The sequence below is a fragment of the Xyrauchen texanus genome, chromosome 14, assembly GCF_025860055.1.
Source record: "Xyrauchen texanus isolate HMW12.3.18 chromosome 14, RBS_HiC_50CHRs, whole genome shotgun sequence".
Taxonomy (NCBI): Eukaryota; Metazoa; Chordata; class Actinopteri; order Cypriniformes; family Catostomidae; genus Xyrauchen; species Xyrauchen texanus.
This window is the reverse complement of record NC_068289.1, coordinates 41,852,544-41,873,163: the sequence shown is the minus strand read 5'-3', so window position 1 is coordinate 41,873,163 and position 20,620 is coordinate 41,852,544. Positions and strand designations below refer to the sequence as shown.

At 37.2% G+C, this 20,620-nt stretch overlaps 1 protein-coding gene across 3 annotated transcripts in view; it reads right to left on the bottom strand.

Moving 5' to 3' along the window:
- Positions 1 to 1,533: 1,533 nt before the first annotated feature.
- LOC127654809 (sodium channel protein type 2 subunit alpha-like) overlaps positions 1,534 to 20,620 on the bottom strand; it is a 67,153-nt gene continuing 48,066 nt past the window's right edge. For 2 of the 3 annotated variants that reach the window (XM_052142259.1, XM_052142257.1), the window contains 9 exons: positions 18,275 to 18,429; positions 17,109 to 17,282; positions 16,273 to 16,395; positions 11,639 to 11,914; positions 10,922 to 10,975; positions 9,947 to 10,085; positions 9,643 to 9,746; positions 7,549 to 7,819; positions 1,534 to 7,005 (listed from right to left, as the gene is read on the bottom strand). In XM_052142259.1, the coding sequence (XP_051998219.1) occupies positions 6,008 to 7,005; positions 7,549 to 7,819; positions 9,643 to 9,746; positions 9,947 to 10,085; positions 10,922 to 10,975; positions 11,639 to 11,914; positions 16,273 to 16,395; positions 17,109 to 17,282; positions 18,275 to 18,429 (2,294 nt within the window). In that variant the 3' untranslated portion in view covers positions 1,534 to 6,007. Of the gene's footprint in view, positions 7,006 to 7,548; positions 7,820 to 9,642; positions 9,750 to 9,946; positions 10,086 to 10,921; positions 10,976 to 11,638; positions 11,915 to 16,272; positions 16,396 to 17,108; positions 17,283 to 18,274; positions 18,430 to 20,620 lie in introns of all 3 variants that reach the window. The other variant, XM_052142258.1, reaches the window with a different exon arrangement.

Here is a 20,620-nt window from a genome sequence, read left to right as displayed (position 1 = left end):
GCTTATGCCTGCCCAGAAACATCTATCATCCCCCTCCCTGTCCAACCAAAAGACTGGTCTTGATTCAACACCTTTGTTTGAGACAGTGTTGCTATGTCTGGACAGAAAGTTGAAAGTGGCACATTGTTTAAACGAGATTGTAGTGGTTTTATCCTGCAGTGCCAGCTTGTTCTAGAGAAGCTGTCTCAGCGATTTCCTATGGAGCACTAGAGGATCACCTACATGGTTTCTCTCTTGACCGGGAGATCCCTCCAGTGGGCTAAAACCATCTGGGACCAAGGAGGTTCGGTAACAGACAGGAAAATGTCCTCACTCACTTTAAGGAAGTGTTTTGTCCCTCTCAGGTGACTCCTCTGTGGCCAAACAGCTTACTGGTATTTGTCAGGGGAAATGACCAATCACTGACTATGCTCCAATGTCACACGTTTGCAGCATCTAGTGGTTGTAACGAACCTGCCCTGATGACAATGTACCACCAGGGTCTGGATACTCGACTGAGACTCCAACTAACTGCCTATGATGACACTATCGGCTTGGAGCGATTCATCCAGTTATCCATACGAGTGGCACATCACATGCGGTCCCGCTTAACCAAACACTCCACCCAACAATTTCCTCCTGTTCCCCACCAGTCTTGTATTCGCCCTCCAAAACCTAACCCAGAGCCTATGCAACTTGACCACTCTCGCCTCGCCCCAGCAGAGAGAAACCAGAGATTCACCAAGTTGTTTATATTGTGGCAATCGGGGACACTTCATTGCCACATGCCCTGTGAAACCCTCAACCACCCCAGTGAGTTCTATTACTGCTGTTCACTCCAGCAATCTTCCGTTATGCACAAGAGTAAATGTGTCCTCTGCTTATGTCTTTAACAGCCAACGCTCCTTGATTCCGGGGCTGTGGGGAATTTAATCGCTGACTCTCTAAGGTCCCCTTTGACATTGACCTCCCCATACACTCCGTGATTGGTCAACCGCTGGGCAAGGGATAAATCCGTTACCATACCACCTCGGAAACATTGTAGGTGGGTTTCATGCATCTAGAGGATATTGAGCTAATGGTTCTGGAGGGCTCGACTATGGATATCATCCTGGGTCATCCCTGGTATTGCAGTCATTCCCCTGTTCTGTCCTGGAAGTCCAGTGAAATCCTGCAATGTTTGTATACGGAAGGGGGATGAGTGGAAGATGGCCTTTGTAACATCAACAGGACACTACGAATACAGATTTATGCCATATGGCCAGGTCAACGCCCCCTCTGTATTTCAGGGATTTATAAATGAAGTATTCCGGGAGTACCTCCAACATTTCGCTCTTGTATATACCGATGACATCTTAATTTACTCCCGGAGACTTTCTGCATATCCTGTGACATTCTGTATTATCTACTTGGCTGTTTCTCCTGAGTTCAATAAACTCCCCCATCTGGGTTCATCACAGCTCCCATGTTGGTGTTGTTACACAAGTGTTGAATTTCCTCAATTTATCAATCAAATGTCATAAAGGAAATACACTAGCACATATGAGGTATGCAATGAGTTTATTTTTTTGGCTTCAAGAACAGACTGATGTCTTGCTTACAGGTTAACTCACAGACTACAAACATGATGCATAGGTTATAAAAGGCTACTGTATGTTTTTTGTATTGTTAAGCTACTTTGATATTTGTATGTAAAATTCATAATATACCTATATTCAATTTCTCAATACATGTCACATTCACATGGAGTAGTTATACAGACTGTATTGTATAATAGTGTTTATTTGAAAAATAAAATTAAACCATCTCTTTGAACTAAATTATCAAATTCATGACTATAAAAATGTAAACAATACAGGAATTCTGATGTCACAATTCTTCGATTATAACTAACAGTCGACTAAGTCTTTATCGCAAAGATAGATCTGCATGCCAAACAAAAATCGGATGATAAAAAAAATCAGAATTTCACAATTTAATCCCAATCATTCCTTAATTGGTGAAAAATTTTGTAAATAAAAGTGGTACACATTTCTTTTAAAGTTATTAATAAAATGCATAATACAAATAAAAACAGCCCTATGTCACAATTTCATGTCAGCAAAATAAAAAGTTACATTTCCAATATAATTTCTAGTTCTAGTCCTGTCATCTTTAGCTTTTAAGATGCATAACCTTTTAGTTGAAACCTTTCACATTCCCTATATAGTTTACAAATCATAATTTAAAGTTTTGTAGAAATTATTTAATAGATTGCATATTCCTACAAAATTTGTACATATTTGAAGGTCCATTTCTGAGATCAAATGTTAAAATTGCAATTACGTTAATGTTTAAAGACAAATTTATGAGTAAAAAAAAAATTACTAAACTTTTGGCTTCATTGTATGAAGACAAGGTAAACAAGGTCCAGATTACCAACATGGTTATAAAAGTTCATTAAAGCTTTTTTAATATTTATTTTTTAAATAAGAAGCTCTTGACCGAGGCAGATGTATGTAGGGAAGGCACGTGTGCAAATGGCTTTCTAGCATGTTTAAGAGACCTGAGAGGCAGTGAGTCATTGTGAAATACTGAGTGGCCTTTGTATATGACTATAGGTGTGCATTCATGCATTTACAACTACTTTTCTATTGACAACCAGGACAGACTCGCTGGTTCAACTGTAGTTATTTACGGTCAATATTTGTACATTGAACCTTTAAAGAAATACAATAAGTCTCAGGTAACATAATAAAAATAACTAAATGATGGAAAACAAAATTTTCTAGTATGAAATTTCTGCAACACTAGAGGCAACAAATGGAATTTAAAATGTGTATTGGAGCATACTTGCATACTGCCATCTTTGCTCATTGGCAAAAAAATATTTTGTTTCATTAATATATAAATCATAAAACATTACTCTGGAGCTGCAGGAAAATGATGTCGGGGGAAAATGTAGCCATTAGTAAAACATCTACAATACAATACAATGTTTGTGATTGATAGATATACAGGTGGCCAAAAGTTTGGAATAATGTCCAGATTTTGCTGTTATTGGAAGGAAATTGGTACTTTAATTCACCAAAGTGGCATTCAACTGATCACAATGTATAGTCAGGACATTACTGATGTACACCTTATCCTTGAGTAATCATGCTAAATTGCTAATTTGGTACTAGACAATCACTTGCCATTATATCAAACACTGCTGAAAGATATTTGGTTTGATAAATTACCGGTAGCTTAATATCGTCTTTGTGTTTGTTTTTGAGTTGCCACAGTATGCAACAGACCTTTTCACGTTGATATTAGGTCAGAAATGGCCAAAAATAAACAGTTTCTCTAAAAACCCATCAGTCAATCATTGTTTTGAGGAATGATGGCTATACGATACTTGAAATTGCCCAAAAACTGAAGGTTTCACACAAAGGTGTACACTACAGTCTTCAAACACAAAGTACAACTGGCTCTAACAAGGACAGAAAGAGATGTGGATGTACAACTAAACAAGAGGATAAGTACATCAGGATGAGAAATAGACGCCTCACATGTCCTGCGCTGACAGCTTCATTGAATTCTACCCGCTCAACCCCAGTTTCATGTACAACAGTAAAGAGAAGACTCAGGGGTGCAGCCTTATGGGAAGAATTGCAAAGAAAAAGCCACTTTTGAAACAGAAAATCAAAAAGAAAAAGGGCAAAGAAACACTGACATTGGACAACAGATAATTGTAAAAGAGTGTTATGGATCTTAACCCCATTGAGCTTTTGTGGGATCAGCTAGACTGTAAGGTGCGTGAGAAGTGCCCAACAAGACAGCCACATCTATGGCAAGTGCTACAGGAAGTGTGGGGTGAAATGTCACCTGAGTATCTGGACATACTGACAGCTAGAATGACAAGTATCTGAAAAGCTGTCATTGCTGCACATGGAGGATTCAAACACTTTGAAGTATTTTAAGTTTTTATAAAACTATAAAAAAAAAAAATATTTACATAAGAGCAAAATCTGTACATTTTTCCAAATTTTTGGCCACCTGTATATGTTGCTAGCAAAAACTGTATTCAGTCAGAATATACAGATACATTTGAATGGCTGTAAACTAAGAAAGATTCTATTTGCTCGCATAATGACCCCATTTACATGCACTTATTCAAGGATTTTTGCCAAAAGTGTTGTTCTGAAACATCATGTAAATGCAATCTCTACTTTCCTTTCTGCATTTAAGGGCTCAAGAGAAAGCTGTTTAAAGCACCAATGTTTCTGCCAGAGAACCCAGCTTATGAGGCCATGTAAACACACAAGCTGCGTTTCTTTGTGTTTTTGAAGAGTGTGCATATACCCTCAAATGCGCTGGGGGAATTCCAGAGTATGACTTAGGAGGAAAACCCCACTATTGCAGAACAATGTCGCTAAGTTGTGGATGTAGTTACCATACACACAAACGTTACAAAGGTTTTTGTAATTCTTCAAGAATGAACAACAAAATGACACTGATGAGTTTGCAGTTAGTGTATGAAACTGGTGTTACTGCACAAACTGAACGATTATAAATTATTTGGAGGTTTCATTCAATCTGTCAAACCACAAAAAGACATACTTGTAACTGAAATTACATTGTGTAGGCTATATGGAATATACATATACACAATACATCATCCAGTGATGGCTAGAGTAAATAATGTTTGTCCTTTGAAATGATTTGTGTGGAATTTAATGCAAAATTATGCAAGTTCTGTGGCACTGCAGAATTATGAGCAGCCTCCGGAGATGGATAGCAGTGGCAGTGTGCATACCTTTGTAGAAAATAATTGTTTCGAATTTTAGATGCGCCAAGTCGTCCGCCACTTCAAATAACCCTATTGCTAACATTTTACCAAAGTTGTGTTGAGAAATATGTCTGAGTTCAGTAATATGTCTTAAGAGAAAAAGACTATTGTACAACGAGCATCCCTATTTATATCAGAAAAATGATATATATCGATAATCATCTGGAAAATTTTCAAATTACTGATGTGTGAAAAATGCATCGATCCCAAACCTAGTTACTTCATTAATGTGTAATGACTGAGCTGCATGTAAAGAGTACACCACTCATATAGTGGATGTAAACGCCACTTTTGTGTCTGAAGCAACTTTTTGTAGATGAGCTTACTGGTATATTTACAACATCTTTACAACAGTTACAGCTAAAGCTAATCAGCCAAATCTTGACCTCCTGGGCCAGACCTTACAACAGTTCCTCAATCAATGTTGTGAAGTTGAGGCAGAGCTATCTGTTTGACCAATGGCAGAGTCTTTGCAACTTGTTTGAAAACAGTCATTTTTATTTTTACAATTCTAGTTGAATTGTTTAAATGCAAGACACTTAGTGTAGCCCTGGCATGCATAGCTGCTGGAGAACACACAGTCCAACTACACATTTCAGATCATGACACTCATTTCCATAAAGAGATACCTCAGCAACATTGGGTACATCGCCATTTATAGTCAGCGAATGAAACAGGATAAACATAGCAACTTCACGTCCTAAAGCACAAGTTTATACAGACAGCGATTAAGTTGCTGGAGGTCAGCGAGTCCCAGTGCTGTTGGACGCTTTTAGACATTTTCACTCAACCGTTTCATCATTAGGCAGATCACTGTCTGCACTTCCATTTGTAGTCACTGAATCGCATTGCTGTTCAGTTCCATCAGGTTAGGCTCTTTGTCTCCAGAAATCGCCAATTCCCTTTGAATGACTTCAGGTCGATTTGTCATTGCCATTCAACATCAGTGTGAACACCCCTTAGCTATGTTAATTACAGCTCAAGAATAGGCACAAAGTATGTTCAGGTAGTATGATATAGACATACACGGCACAAAGGCAAGGTCAACTAACAAACAACCTTTTGAAGTTGTAAAAATTGTTCCTGTGTCAGTGAAATTACTTGTATCCTCTTTGAACTTTGCCCTCCTTTTCTTTCTCAGGCTTGTCTTTCTTGTATTTGTGTAAACGTGGAAGGTCGGAATTTCATGAAGTGCCGATATTGTTAAACTTGTCTTTAACTATTGAGTTTTTTCGCGACCTTCCCGTTTTGCTGTTTTGTCTCTCTGTACTTTTTGTTGAATTTAATATGCCTAATCCTGTGAATCCTAAAGGCTTTCTGGATTACAACGGCCGACATGTCTTCATGCTTTCTGCGTAAGGTTGAGGTGATGGGCTCATAGGAGACCTTGGAGGGGTTGGAAGCCATGAATCGTTCTTCCATTTGTCTGTGAAGGACATCCATCTCACCGCCTTCCCCGAGAACACGTTTGGTGAATGCAAACAAAATATCCAGACAGTGAATTCGTTCACCACTCACCATCGGCAAATCCATGGAGATCAGCTGGAGTCTGTTGGGTTTGGGTATACGCAATGGAGGATCCAGAGAATCTGCAAAGTCAGACAACTTGCTGTATTCCACAAATTGGGTGGCTTTAGGATCAAACTTTTCCCAAACCTCGTAAAACCTGTCAAAGTCATCTTCACTTAAAGGTTCTGCACTCTCTTCAGTGGCCACACTGAAGTTCTCCAATATCACAGCGATGTACATGTTCACCACAATCAGGAAACATATAATGATGTAGCTGACAAAAAAGGAGATGGCAATAGGTGGGTTGCCACAGTCACCTTTGCTGTCTGTTGAGTTACAATAAGGATATTCAGTATTAAGCATTGGTGCCAGGAGGCCGTCCCAACCCGCCGAGGTAGTGATCTGGAACAAACACAACATGCTGTTGCCAAATGTCTCAAAGTTGAACATGTCATCAATGCCTCCCGATTTCTTGACATTGGCAAAGCTTGACATGCCAAATATGGCGTAGATGAACATAACGAGGAAAAGCAGAAGTCCAATGTTGAAGAGGGCTGGAAGTGACATTATCAAAGCAAAGAGAAGGGTCCGTATTCCCTTAGCACCTTTAATAAGACGTAGTATGCGGCCAATCCGTACAAGGCGAATTACCCGAAATAAGGTGGGTGAGATGTATTTCCCAATGACTTTTGCAAGAAAAAAGCCTGCAAGAACAAGAGGCAGATTACTATCATCACAGCACTTTTAATATGCAAAATGGTTTTCAATTGACTATTTGCTAAATCATAAATTACTGACCAGCCTTCCCTTAGCAATTGTTGCAGTCTACCATATTATCAGACAAGCTTATGCTCTTCTTGAACGTACTTCAATCTATGGAACTCTTGTGACTTTGGGTAGGTTTTTACTTTATTTTAATGAAATTATCCTACAATACAGTAAAACGTTGTTGCTGAGGCACGTGCAATAGTGACACAAGGTACCCCAAGAGTATTCATGTGGATTTTTCCCCTTTTCCAAATCTTTAAATAAATGTCCATCCTCATTCAAAATAAATTCATGTTTATAACTTAATGTTTATAAATGTAGTTAGGAATTCAGGTCATAGTAGAGGTGATAGTTACTTAAGAGTTCATAGCATGAGTATGAATGTTGTAGAAACATAAGGAACAGTGTACTTTAATAAATTACAGGAGCTTAATGAATGGTCAATTTATTATAATGAAAAGTCAACAGATCTTACTCACCAACTATAGACATAATGACAATGACAAAATCAAATACATTCCAGCCATTGGTAAAGAAGTAATGTCGTAGCGCGAAAATCTTCAGCAAACATTCGCCGGTGAAGAACACAATGAATGTTAAATTGATCCAGTGCAGTACATCCTTCGTTTCAGTGGTCTGATTATCAGTTTCCACCATCATAGCCACCATATTGAGCCATATCATTACCATAATGAAAATTTCAAAGGCCTGGTTGGTTACGACATCAAAGATGAATCCTTGAATCTTGTTCTGGAATAAATGAGAAGGTGGATGCTTTTCAGTCATGTTTTAGTGAGAATGTTTTGTTTATTTGTAGACACTTATAGACATTTATAAACAAGAAAAGAAGATTTAAAGGAACAGTCAACCCCAAAATTTACATTTTGTCATTAATTAGTAGCCCCGGTCCTATTGCCAATCTGTAAATAAGGACACACACACGCACGACACACACACACACACACACACACACACACACACACACCATAAAAGCAATTCACACAAAGTTCTCACAAGGCTTCAGAAGGTTTGTAACAAATCATTTGGATTACTTTTATGGTAATTTAATGGTGCTTCATTTGGTTACAGTACAACACCAAATCCCAAAAAGATGGAACAGTATGAAAAATGTTGATAAAAGCAAAAATGAATTATCTGTCAATTATATTCACCCTCTTTATTGAAAGCACTACAACTAAACATGATATGATGTTTTACATTGGGACTTTCATTGTTTTTTTAATGTACACTTTTTTCAAATCAGATGATTGCAACTCAATTTGAGTGTCACCATTCCAACATCACGATTTCTTTTAATAAAACTTATTAAGCATTTAGGCAATGAAGACACAAGTTTGTTAAGATTATAAAGTGGAATTTTCCCCCATCCATCCCCTAAGCTGCACAATTGTATGGGGTCTTCGTTGCCATATTGTGCAATTCATAATCCACCACACATTCTCAATTGGGGATTTTCAGGACTGCAAGCAGGCCAATCTAGCCTTCTATCCATCTATGATGTGACCGAGCCCATAGAAGTTGGAAGCGCTTCTAGATAGTGTTGATGTATGGCTTCTGCTTTGCATAGTAAAGTCTTAACTTGCATCTATGGATGCAGCGGTGAATGGGGTTGACAAGCATACAGGGCTGGACTGGTAATCTGGCATACCAGGCATTTTCCTGGTGGGCCAACGCACTTTTGGGCTGATCAGGGGCGGAATGGCTATCGGTATTAACGAGCGGGCCGGTGGGTCAGACGCGAACCGTGCCGAATGGGCCACGATAAGCAACAATGAGCAGAACGGACCACAAAATGGCACCGCGATATGCAGAAAAGGACAGCGAACCCCCCGCCCTGGCTCAACAGTTGGTCCGGTTGCCATGTAAAATCCAGGGCCGATTTCTCTTCCCAGTCCAGCCATGCTAACACAGGTTACTAAAGTGTGCACTGTGGGTGAAATGCCCTTCCAATCCTTCCAATTTGTTTTTAGGGAACATTGTTGTCAATGTGCTGGATTATTTGCTGAAACATCTGTTGGCAAATTGACAAATCTCGAATAATCCTTGCTTTTGAAGAACTAGCCTGTTTTAGGAGGCTCCTTATATACTATGACACCATTTCCTCACCTGTTCAACATCTGTTTCACATCGCCATGTATTTTCAACTCGTCAAACTGCTATAAGTCTTAAATTGTCCCAACTTTTTCGGAGTGTGTTGCAATCATCTGAAATTACTGCACATTTTCAAAATAAAACTATGAAATTAACAAGGTTAAACATCATATAATGTTTAGTTGTGGTGTTTTCAATTTATCAAAGGGTGAATATAATTTACAAATCATTCCTTTTTGTTTTTATTAGTATTTTCATAATGTCCCAACTTTTCCTAAATTGGGGTTGTATAAACCACCCTTCACTTTTGTTACATGGAAAAGAGCAGCTTGAACATTCTGCCTAAAATCTCCTTTTGTTTCACAGATCAAAGAATATAATGCAGTGTTGGAATGACATGAGGGTGAGCATATGATGACAAAACATTTTTGGGTGAACTATTTCTTTAAAGGAATGCTTACAGTTGGTCTTGGAATAGGTTTTTGAGGTTTCTTCGATCCAAGCTTCTTCATTGCATTGTAGTATTTCTTCTGCTCTTCTGTCATGAAAATATCCTGACCTCCAAATTAAAAATATAAAACAGAAAGATCATTTGGGAACTGAGAAATTCTCGATTTCATCAACCAACTTTGCACATCACTACTGAACAAAGCAAAGACGACTTGGTAGAGCATTGTGCAGACAACAAACAAGCTTGTGAAGAAACATAATATTCTCAATATGAAATCAAGATGATCTCACATTTAAAGTTCATATAGATACTTATCTTTTTCTTCTGCTGATTGAAGTTGTCAATGATGACTCCAATGAAGAGGTTTAATGTGAAAAAAGCGCCAAGGATGATAAAGACGATGAAAAAGATGTACATATACTTATTTGCCTCGTAGATTGGCTGATCGTTTATCTACAGAGAGATAGATTAAGAACAGTAAGCATCAGACGGATTGTATGACATTTGAATTTCTACTGAAAAACAAATTACTGCTTAAAGGAAAAGCTCATCCAAAAAAAGTATTTACTCACCCTCATGCCGTCCCAGATGTGTATGACCTTCTTTATTATGCTGAACACAAATTAAGATTTTTTTTAAAATAATCTCAGCTCTACTGGTCATTTCAATGCAAATAAATGGTGGCCAGAACTTTGAAGCTCAAAAAGCATAAAAAGGCTGCATAAAACGAATGCGTATAACTCTAGTGTAATATTCAAGTAATTTTTTCCTATAGATTCTCCTACCTGCCCAATGAGTGGTTATATGCACAAAGAACGTGAATCACAAAAACAAAAGAAGAATGCAAAAGTGGAAATTGTTTTGGTAAAAAAAAAAGTATTAATTATGATCTGTTTCTCACCCACATCTATTATATTGCTCTTGAAGGCAGAAATTAAACCACTGGAGTCTTATGGATTACTTTTATGCTGCCTTAATGTGCTTTTTGGAGCTTCAAAATTTTGGTACCCATTCACTTGCATTGTATGGACCTACAGAGCTGAGATATTTTTCTAAAAGTATTTCTTTGTGTCAGGAGAAGAAAGAAAGTCATACACTTCTGGGATGGAATGAGGTTGAGTAAATTATTAGTGAAATCCCTTTAAACTAGCAGGATCCAAGCTGGTGTTAAGCTGGTTCAGCCAGTCGGCCAGCAGGTCTCTCATCCTGACCAACTGATAAAATCACTCTAAAGCTAGTTCATTTTAATTTTAAGAGTGATTTATAAAAGGCCAAACTAAAAGACTTACCTCACGAGAATCTACTGCCGCATACATTATGGGCATCCAGCCTTTAAAGGTGGCCTTGAAAAAGAGGAAAAAGCATGAGAAAAAAAGAATAAGAGGGCAAATATCACATTTCTGCCAAAATGCCAAAAATAAATGAAAAATTTAATTTAGCTAAAAAAGTTATTTTGAGGACCATTGCAAAATGTGAAAAGTATAAGAATCAAGAAGATCATTACTTGTAATGCAGAAAAGAACATTACATATTTATACATCATGGCAGCTTTGTTGTAAACTGAAAAGAAACCATTGTAATACAGTATTTAAAAAGAAACCGTATTACAGCAAATAGAATCTAATGATAATCATCACTGCGAAAAATGGGAATTATAATGGAACTCAAAAATGTAAATCAGCACAGCGTATTACAGTAATCAGACTTTGGAGCTAAACGTGCGTAATTATCATTAAAATAATGCAGAAATGCTTAAAATCTTAATGGTCTTCAAATATGTTTAATTTTCTTTTTGCAAGATTTTGGGGGTGAAATGGGATGTTTTTGTGAGATTCACCAATTATAATGACAATCACACATACTAATACAAGATTAGCATTCTAAAAATCCATATTGTTTTGTGATACCTCTTGTTATGACGGAACATACACATACAGAACACAATTTTACATTTTTTGTGTCCTTGACAAATCCAGTATTTTCACCAGCATAGGGGGCATCCTTACCACTTGTAACAAGGCCAGGTATCCGTTCCCAACATTGTCAAAGTTAATCTTCAGATGTTTCCAGTGAGTTCCATTATTTTTAGATGATTCACATTGTGTTTTATTGTTGACTTCTTCAAGAGGCAGCCGCTGATCGGTGTCAATTTTTACACATTCATAAAACCTTCCGGCAAAGAAGTTGACACCCACAATGCTAAAAATCAGCCAGAAGATCAGACAGACCAGCAGAACGTTTAAGATGGAGGGGATGGCACCTAGAAGAGCGTTCACAACCACCTGTGACCACAGAAACATAACACATACAAATTGTCATGAATACCGTACAACCATTATGGAAGCATTTTGTTTTAAAGCTCAATATTATTTATTATTTTGGATTTAATCAGGATTAAGCACTTGGCAGAATTTGTTTTAAATGTTGGTTCATATGACTGAAAAAATAAACACCCTTTCACCCCTAAACACAATTTCAGAGCCAACATACATTAGAAGTTATATATTGAATATCATCAAAAGGCTGAAAAAAAAAAAATCAAGATTATTTTAGATATATAGTTGTGACAGGGCAAAGGGCAGGGCCGGGTCGTGATGCTCCACACCCGGCCCCTAATCAGGCTAATCAAGCCTCGGAGAGGAAAGACATTTTAAGCCAGTTCTCTCCTCCTCCTTGCCCATCTTAACCCCCTTACACTGGTGCCAAAACCCGGGAAGGAGGAGGGTTGTGCCGTAGTAGAGTCCTCGCCACTACCATCCACCCCAATGGAGCAGCCACGGCCATCCGCCGGAGAACGGAGGAGCCTGGCCGCCTGAGAGTGGACAAATGGTCGCCCACCGCGAAGGGAGAAGGGGCTCCTTACAGACCGCCTGGAGCGGGGAACCACTGCCAGGGGTGGGGGAGACCCCTTTTGTTTCCCGAGAACGCTGCGGGGTGTTCCGTCCGCAAGGGGCCGGAAGACTGTCTCTAATCCGTCTGGGGAGGCGCGGCTGTCATTTGGACTTGTACCCCGGTCCTTTGCATCATAAGTGCAATGCTCTATCAATTGAGCTACCGTGCAACATGATCACACTCTAAAAAGGAGGTAAACGTAGTTTGTTATGTAATGAAAACATTCAAATGAGTCATGCACTACAGTAAAAGTGTTGCCAAAAGATATAATTGTAAGTGTTTCTAAACAGATGGTCTGCCGTTTTACTTGTGATTTGTGTGCAAGACGTTGTTTTAGCGTCTCTAGTGCCACATTATGTACAATGAGCCACATAAAATTATTTTTCAAAAATGTAGGTAGATCAATGTGATTCTATAACTGAATTAGCCAAGATGCACAGGACGTTGAAGTGTAATTAAAATGAGAATGATAGAAAAAGACTGGACAAGTTCAACAAAATGGCCAAGAACAGGTTGATGTTCTTTTAAGGTTTGTTGGAAACTTCATGTTGTTTCGCTCCATTTTGAAGATTTTGTGGTAAATTATTCCATAAAACGGAAGGCAATTTAATAAAGAAACTCATAAGGAACGACACATACGAATGCACTGTGCATTTTAACACACTGTCGATACAAACAGAGCAAAAAGATCAGGAAATGAGAGAGGAGAGTTCAGTGGTTTCCATGTGAGGAAAAGACATTGCATCAGCACATCTGTGTGGAAAAAGTATGCCAGCATTTGGTCAATACCAGCACTATTGACCTCTCATTACATAAAGCTTACCAGCAAGACAGGAATGTCAGAAGTAATATTTATATTTTAAATCTATCAGGACAGATTTGGGAGGAAATTGCATACTTCCATCCATTGCATCATTCATCCAAGCGTGTTTATGTCATATACATAAATAAAGAAAATCAGGTCCAGCTACTACAGCTTGTGTATTTGTGCAGTCATAGGTGTGGTAGGAGTTTGAACCTGAAAGCTTGTAGCCACAACAAATGAGTGACATTGACCATGGATCTTTCAAAAAAGCATACCTCTGGAGAATCCCCCATTTTCAAAATAAAGAAACCTTGAACCGAATAGAGTAAAAAGGAAAGCAACAGATCCTGTAATAAAACACGAAACAACATCAGATTGGATTTTCAGAGGTGGAGACAGCTTCGAGATCTTAAAGGATTTAACACTGACACAGAGATGGAGTTATTCTTGCTGGACAGGTAAGATATTTTACTGGACCGATAGTTAGCCAGGTAGCTCTCTTAACGCAGTAGTTCGTTAGATAGCATTAGCCACTCTAATGGGACATTTGTAATGAACTGTGATCCTGCATCACTTTTGGTTTTATTTTCGAGGAAGGAAGGACAATGTAAAAAAATGCACTTTTATGCTGGTAACAATGCCAATCTCTAAATCAGCTACTACCTTGGTCTATTTGCCTGCTAGATAAGTTATACGTTTCCACCGTTTGATTTTATCTGATATGACTAGTAATCATTATGTCTAATGTAATTGTTGCCTAACTTTTGTAAAGCTCTTTATTTTAAAACAACTGATTTCAAAAAGTCAAAACAACATAAGACATATTTTTCAGATATCCGTCTTTATCTTCCCCTTTCTCCCAATTTGGAATGCCCAATTTCCACTACTTAGTAGGTCCACTTGGTGGCACAGTTACTCACCTCAATCAGGGTGGTAGAGGGGTTGCTAAGAGCAGCTAACGGGCAAAAGGCTATTACACACCGGTGCTCATGTAATGTTCATGCATAAGCACACCTGAGCATTTTATTTATTGCATCATCTAGTGACCAACTCTTGTGTAATTTATTGTAGAAAAAAAAATAATATGTTTTTGGAAAATGAAAATAGTTGCTGGATCCAAATGCTAACAGCACTTACATTGTAACCAGTTATTTTAGAAGTTATTATAATATTTCTAATCTTGTAAACATCTTATATAATGTTGTGCAATAAAATGTTGTCACTTCACATGTGGTTTGAGAAGTGTTTATAACATAAGTTTTGTTTAGATCCCAAACTTTATCTTGGGGGTGGACGAAATTACCAAAACACGTATGTCACAATCACAATATAGTTACTTTTTTTCCAGAAAAAAATCTATAAAATTGTAAAATTGCCATAATTTGATATTGTGTCGCAATGTGTAGTTTTAAGTATTCCTGTCAGTGAATTAAATACTTTATAAATGAAAACTACGTCATCTTATATAATTTATCTTTATTTGCAAGCTGAAAAACATAGTTAAAGTAAAAAAAAAAACGCCACATTTCAGTCTGATGATAATCTTCTTCTTTTTATTTTTATTATGAAACTTATTATTTTAATTATTATTAACTTTCCTCAAGAAACTTAACATCTTCTCATAGCAATGCAACAAATAATATAACATACTATACATAAAAATGATCCATAAACACTTAATTAGGTTCTTAGTGTTTTTTTTAGTAATCTATATAAAGAAAATATTAAATATTTGAAGGAAAATATGGTTTGGATGGTTTGATTCCAGATATCAAACATCATTCAAAGTTTATTTTAGAAAGGGTTTTGATGTGTATTTTAAAAACCCACATGACACTGACAGAAACCAGAACTACAGAGCTACAGAACACCCCCTACATGCCCATGCGTGAACTTTTGCCCAGTCCTAATGGCCAACGACTCATGAAATTTCAAGCGTGTCAAATGCCTCAAAAACACCCAATAATAGGAAGAAAGGAATAAAATAATGAATGTGTTGCCATGGAAACAGTATTTAAGGTTTTTATATCCCTTTACAATTTTAAATCAGAAGTGTCTTGACATTATTCATATAAACACAAGAGGGCTATTTCAAAGTTTGTTAAAATTGCCATACTTCCTGCTGCCAGTTGAGGTGCAATGACCGTGATCCATAATAGCTGCATCAATGTGATCAGCCTCTATTACCAAACATACTACTGAATTGTCATCAAAATCACACAATGCACACGAAAGATATAAGGCACTTCCTGTTTACCATTTTTCACCATAAATTTATTTGTGATGGCGACACCATACAAAATATAAAAAATCAGTTCAAATTTAGCATCTACAATGCCTTGGCATGATGTTACACAAATTTGGTTTGATTTTCAGAAAATCCAAAATGGCTGACTTCCTGTTGGGTTAAGCTAATGACTGTCAGTATAAAAGTTGTTCGGCTTAATGAGAACTATATATGTTCCAAATTTGATGATTGTAGGTGAAAATGGGGGTGCTACAGAGCCCCCTTAAATGCTCATTTTCAAGGCGGCGCTACAGAATTTTCAGAAAACCCAAAATGGCCGACTTTCTATTAGGCGGAGCTAATGACTGTGAGTATCAAAAAGACTTTATGAGAACTATTTATGTACCAGTTTTGGTTACTGTAGGTGAAAATGGGGATGCTACAGAGCCCCCCTTACATGCCCATTTTCAAGGGAGTGCTATATAGCCCCCTTTCAGTGCTCGGGCCCTAATAATAATAATAATAATTCAAAGAAGAACAATAGGGTCTCTGCACTTTCAGTGCTTGAGTCCTAAAAACCAAAGGCGACAGAAAGGAAAGTTTAATACCAATTGCCCTCTTGTCTGTCAAGCTTTTGTTAATTGAATAAAGTGCTCTGTATAATGGCTTTGTGCTTCTTACGAAGAAGGCCACATTAACTCTAAGAGGTATCTTACCCTCATTCCCTCAAAGCGTGAGAGTGCTCTCAGTGGTCTGAGTGCTCTCAAAGTTCGGAGAGATTTGATGGAGGTCAGCTGCGTGATATTCATGGCATTGGCCACCAGACTGATCAGTGAGACCTACACACACACAAACAAACAGAAGTAATTAGAGGAAAAGCATATTTTCCCTCTTTCCTCCATCAGTCTTTTTCTCCTTTATCTCTCTCTGGTTTCTCTTTAGAAAATTGCAAATGTAGAAATGACCGTCAATGGTGCTATCCAGTGATCTGATAATTATGAACAATGACTGCACATCCGGGTATAAACTTGTTTTTTTACCAGATATTGTCATCATTCCTACTTATCGTCTCTGCGATCTTAAGTACGGTTCTAAAATAACAAAATCAATATTTCATGCCCATTTATTTTATTATTTGGTCAGTAGTCTAGAAAATATTTGGAAAATAAACAGTCATGTCATTTTCGCAATATAAAACACAGATGTAAACCGGAGGAGGAAGTCAGTGTGTCTGGATACTCTGTAGTCTCTTTCCTCACACATAAGAACGTAATTTCAATTGAAAACGTATTTATTTGGTAGGTAGCCATGTAGTAAGTGGAATAATCTATAGTCAGCAGGCCTTTTTCTAAAAATAAAGACCCCCTGAGCACCCTTTGAGGGTTTAGTTTGCAATAATGACAGTAGATTTTCCCTTCTGTATCTTCTTTTGTTTGTCATTGTTTTAAATATTGAGTAAAAAATAACTTTAAAGGAACAATTCAAATCAGTGAATAAAAACGGTTCAAGGAAAAAAAAAAAATCCTTAATGTTTATTAAAAGGAGCACCTACATCAACAATTACAAAATCCAGCCAGCACCAGAGATTGGTGAAGTATTTGGCAAATCCATATGCAACCCATTTCAGCAGCATTTCAAGAATGAAGACCCAAGTGAAAACTTGATCTGCATATTCCAGAATCTTCTTTATGGTTTCCCATTTGTCAAGGTAAATGTCCTCGAATGCCTGCAAAATAAAGGTAACATGTTACACCATTTAAAAAATCCCAAACACACAGGTTTCTATCCAAATATTTTTAAGCACATTTTAAAATTGTGCATAGAAATCCTGAATGTAAACATTTGATATGTAAATAAACTCTCAAAATTCACTGAAAATGTTATGCGCTAGGCATAAGTAGATTTTATAGAGTTTTGCATTTGTTAAAATGACAAGTTTTGACCATTTTTACTCGTGTTGTGAGTAGGGCTGGACTGGTAATTGGGCATACCGAGCATTTTCCTGGTGGGCTGACGCACATTGGGGCCTATCAGGGAAGGACTGGCCATCGGGAGAACCGGGGGGTCCAGTGGATCGGTCGCGAAACGGGCCAAATGGGCTTGATGAGTCTGGCCTAATGAAAGGTCTAACCTTGGGACACAATTCTTCATACAAAGCCCTTGACATTCGAAAGTATTTATCCCACAGCTCATTGTTAAAGCAGGTGCAGCTGCTCCATCATGATAAGGTGGATCCTTCAAGATTATGTGTGTGATGTATTGGATGGAAACGTGCAATGATTCCTATTTCCTTTAATCTAATTTTTAGAAATACGATTGAAAAATTTCGATGGACTCACAGCTAGTCTCATTTTGTCTCAGTAAGTCAGAATGAGTTTCTGTCATCAGTCACTCAACCTCATATTGTTTTAAACTTAATTTCATCCATGGAACACAAAAGGAGATGTTATGTAGAATGTTAGCCTCAGTCACCATTCACTTTTATTGTATTGAAAGTGAATGGTGACTGAGGCTAACAATCTGCAAAACATCTCCTTTTGTGTTCCATGAAAGAAATAAAGTCAAACAGTTTGTAACGACATAACACTTAATGAATAAATGGCAGAATTCTCATTTTTTGACAAACTACCCCTTTAAGGAAATAAATTTGAGTGCTATACAATATATTGTTGCTTTGCTGATTAAAACATACTGTAGATAAACAGGTTTCTCCCTCACCAAAGCGCCACTGCTAAGTAAAATCATGAAGATGATGAAGGTCTCAAACCAGCTGTGCTCCACTATTTTGAAGCAAGCTTGTCTCAGAATCCACCATGTTCTCCAAAAGCCCTTCTCATCATTCACCTGGCAGCATGAAAACATCCGGACACACCCTGAAGAAAAAACATCAAATATGGGCTTATTTCAATTTTCAAAATTCTTTGACACCCATCATTATTCACCTACCATGATAATGCCATGGATTTTTAGACATGTACCATGGTATTACTATGATATTCTTACATTGACTCACCTCTTATATGGTATACCATGGTCCTAACACAGAACATCCTTAAATAAAGATACATTTACTTGAGAAACAAAGTGACAAGATATTAAGTCTTGTTTTAATAATTATATATTTTTTATATATAAAAAAATGCAATGGGGTAAAAAACTTTCTTCTTACTTACACCATTGTCAAGGTAAATGTATCTTGTTTTGAGACTTTTTTTTTTTTGCAGTACAAACTAATACTACAAAAAAACTATAGTTACATGTTTTTCCTTGTTTTTAAAAAATGTACAGTAATTTCAAATCAGATAATTGCAGCACGCTCCAAAAAAGTTGAGACGGGCAATTTAAGTCAATTTGTCAACAGATGCTTCAGCAAATAATCCAGCACCTTGACAACAATGTTCCCTAAACACAAATTGGAAGGATTTTGGGCATTTCACCCTCTACAGTGCACATTATAGTAAAAAGATTCAAAGAATCTGGTCAAATCTCTGTGCGTAAAGAGAAAGATGAAAACCACTTCTGAATGTGCATGATCTCCGATCCCTCAGACATCAATGTCTTAAAAAAAGTAAATCATCTGCAATGGATATCATGAACATGAACATGGGCTTGGGATTACTTTAGAAACCTGTTAGTCAACACCATGCGCCGCCGCATCCACAGATGCAAGTTAAGACTTTACTGTGTAAAGCAGAAGCCCTACATCAACACTGTCTAGAAGTGCTGCCAACTTCTCTGGGCTCGGTCTCATCTTGGAAAGCAGAACAGAGGAACTGTGTTTTTGGTCTGGCGAGTCCATAGTTGAAATAGATTTTGAGAAACATAGCCTTCGTGTTCTCTGGGCCAAACCACGCTGTTTTCAGTTTAAGTGTCATTAGAAGAAATGATGATGTTTCACAGGGTAAACACTCGAATGTCCCAACTTTTTTGGAGTATTTTGCTATCAACTGATTTTAAATTACTGTACATTTAAAAAAAAAAGAAAAGAAATAAAAACTATGAAATTCACAAGGTAAATCATATAATGTTTAGGTAAGTAAATATAGCAATAGGCCAATATAGCAAAGGGTGAATATAATTTACAAATCACTTCTTTTTGTTTTTAATAGTGTTTATCATACTGTCCCAACTTTTTCGGGTTGTACATAAGGTATGATGTACAGTCATTATCACAAAATGAACCCCTGCGGGGTAGTCAGGACCCCAAAGTGAAGAATTGGGATTGTGTATCACCCTTATTTTGCAATAGTGACCAACTAATTTGACATTTTCCTGCTTATTGCAAGGCTACTTACCAAGTTAAACATGTCCATGGATGGAATATTAATTTTAGTTGAAATTGCGTGATTTTGAAAAGTAGAATTCCACCCTTTGCTTTATGTTGGTGTTTATATATTGTGAAAATGACAAAGATTCAAAGACAGTGAAAACGACAGTTTGACTGCTCATTATCCAGCTTATTACATGAGATTTTGCCAAATAAACACATAAAAAGCATGAAATATTTTTCAGTTGAAATTACGTTTTTATGAGAGAAGAAAGAGACCACAGAGTCTCCAGAAAGAGCAGAATTCCACCCTTTGTTTTGTTATGTTGTGAAAATGACAGTTTGACTGCTCATTATCCAGCTTATTGCATGACTACTCGCCAAATAAATAAAAGAAAAGACATGACATATTGATTTGAGTTGAAATTACATTGTTATGTGAGTAGAAAGAGACCAGAGTCTCTAGAAAAAGCTGAATTCCACCCTTTGGATTGTTATGTTGGTGTTTATATATTGCGAAATGATCGTTTGACTGCCTATTATCCAGCTTATTACATGACAACTTGCCAAATAAATAAAAAGACATGAAACATTGATTTGAGTTAAAATAATTTGATTCGCTTACTTGTAGAGATGCAAGTACAAGTAAGAAAGATGACATGCAATACCCGGATGACTGGTGTAATTCACTTTTTGCCTGAATGTCCGGTCATAATTTAGACATATCAGACCGCTGAATCAGAATCGAGTATTGAGCGGAGTAATCATTTATTTTATTTTATCTACTGGCACTTTCC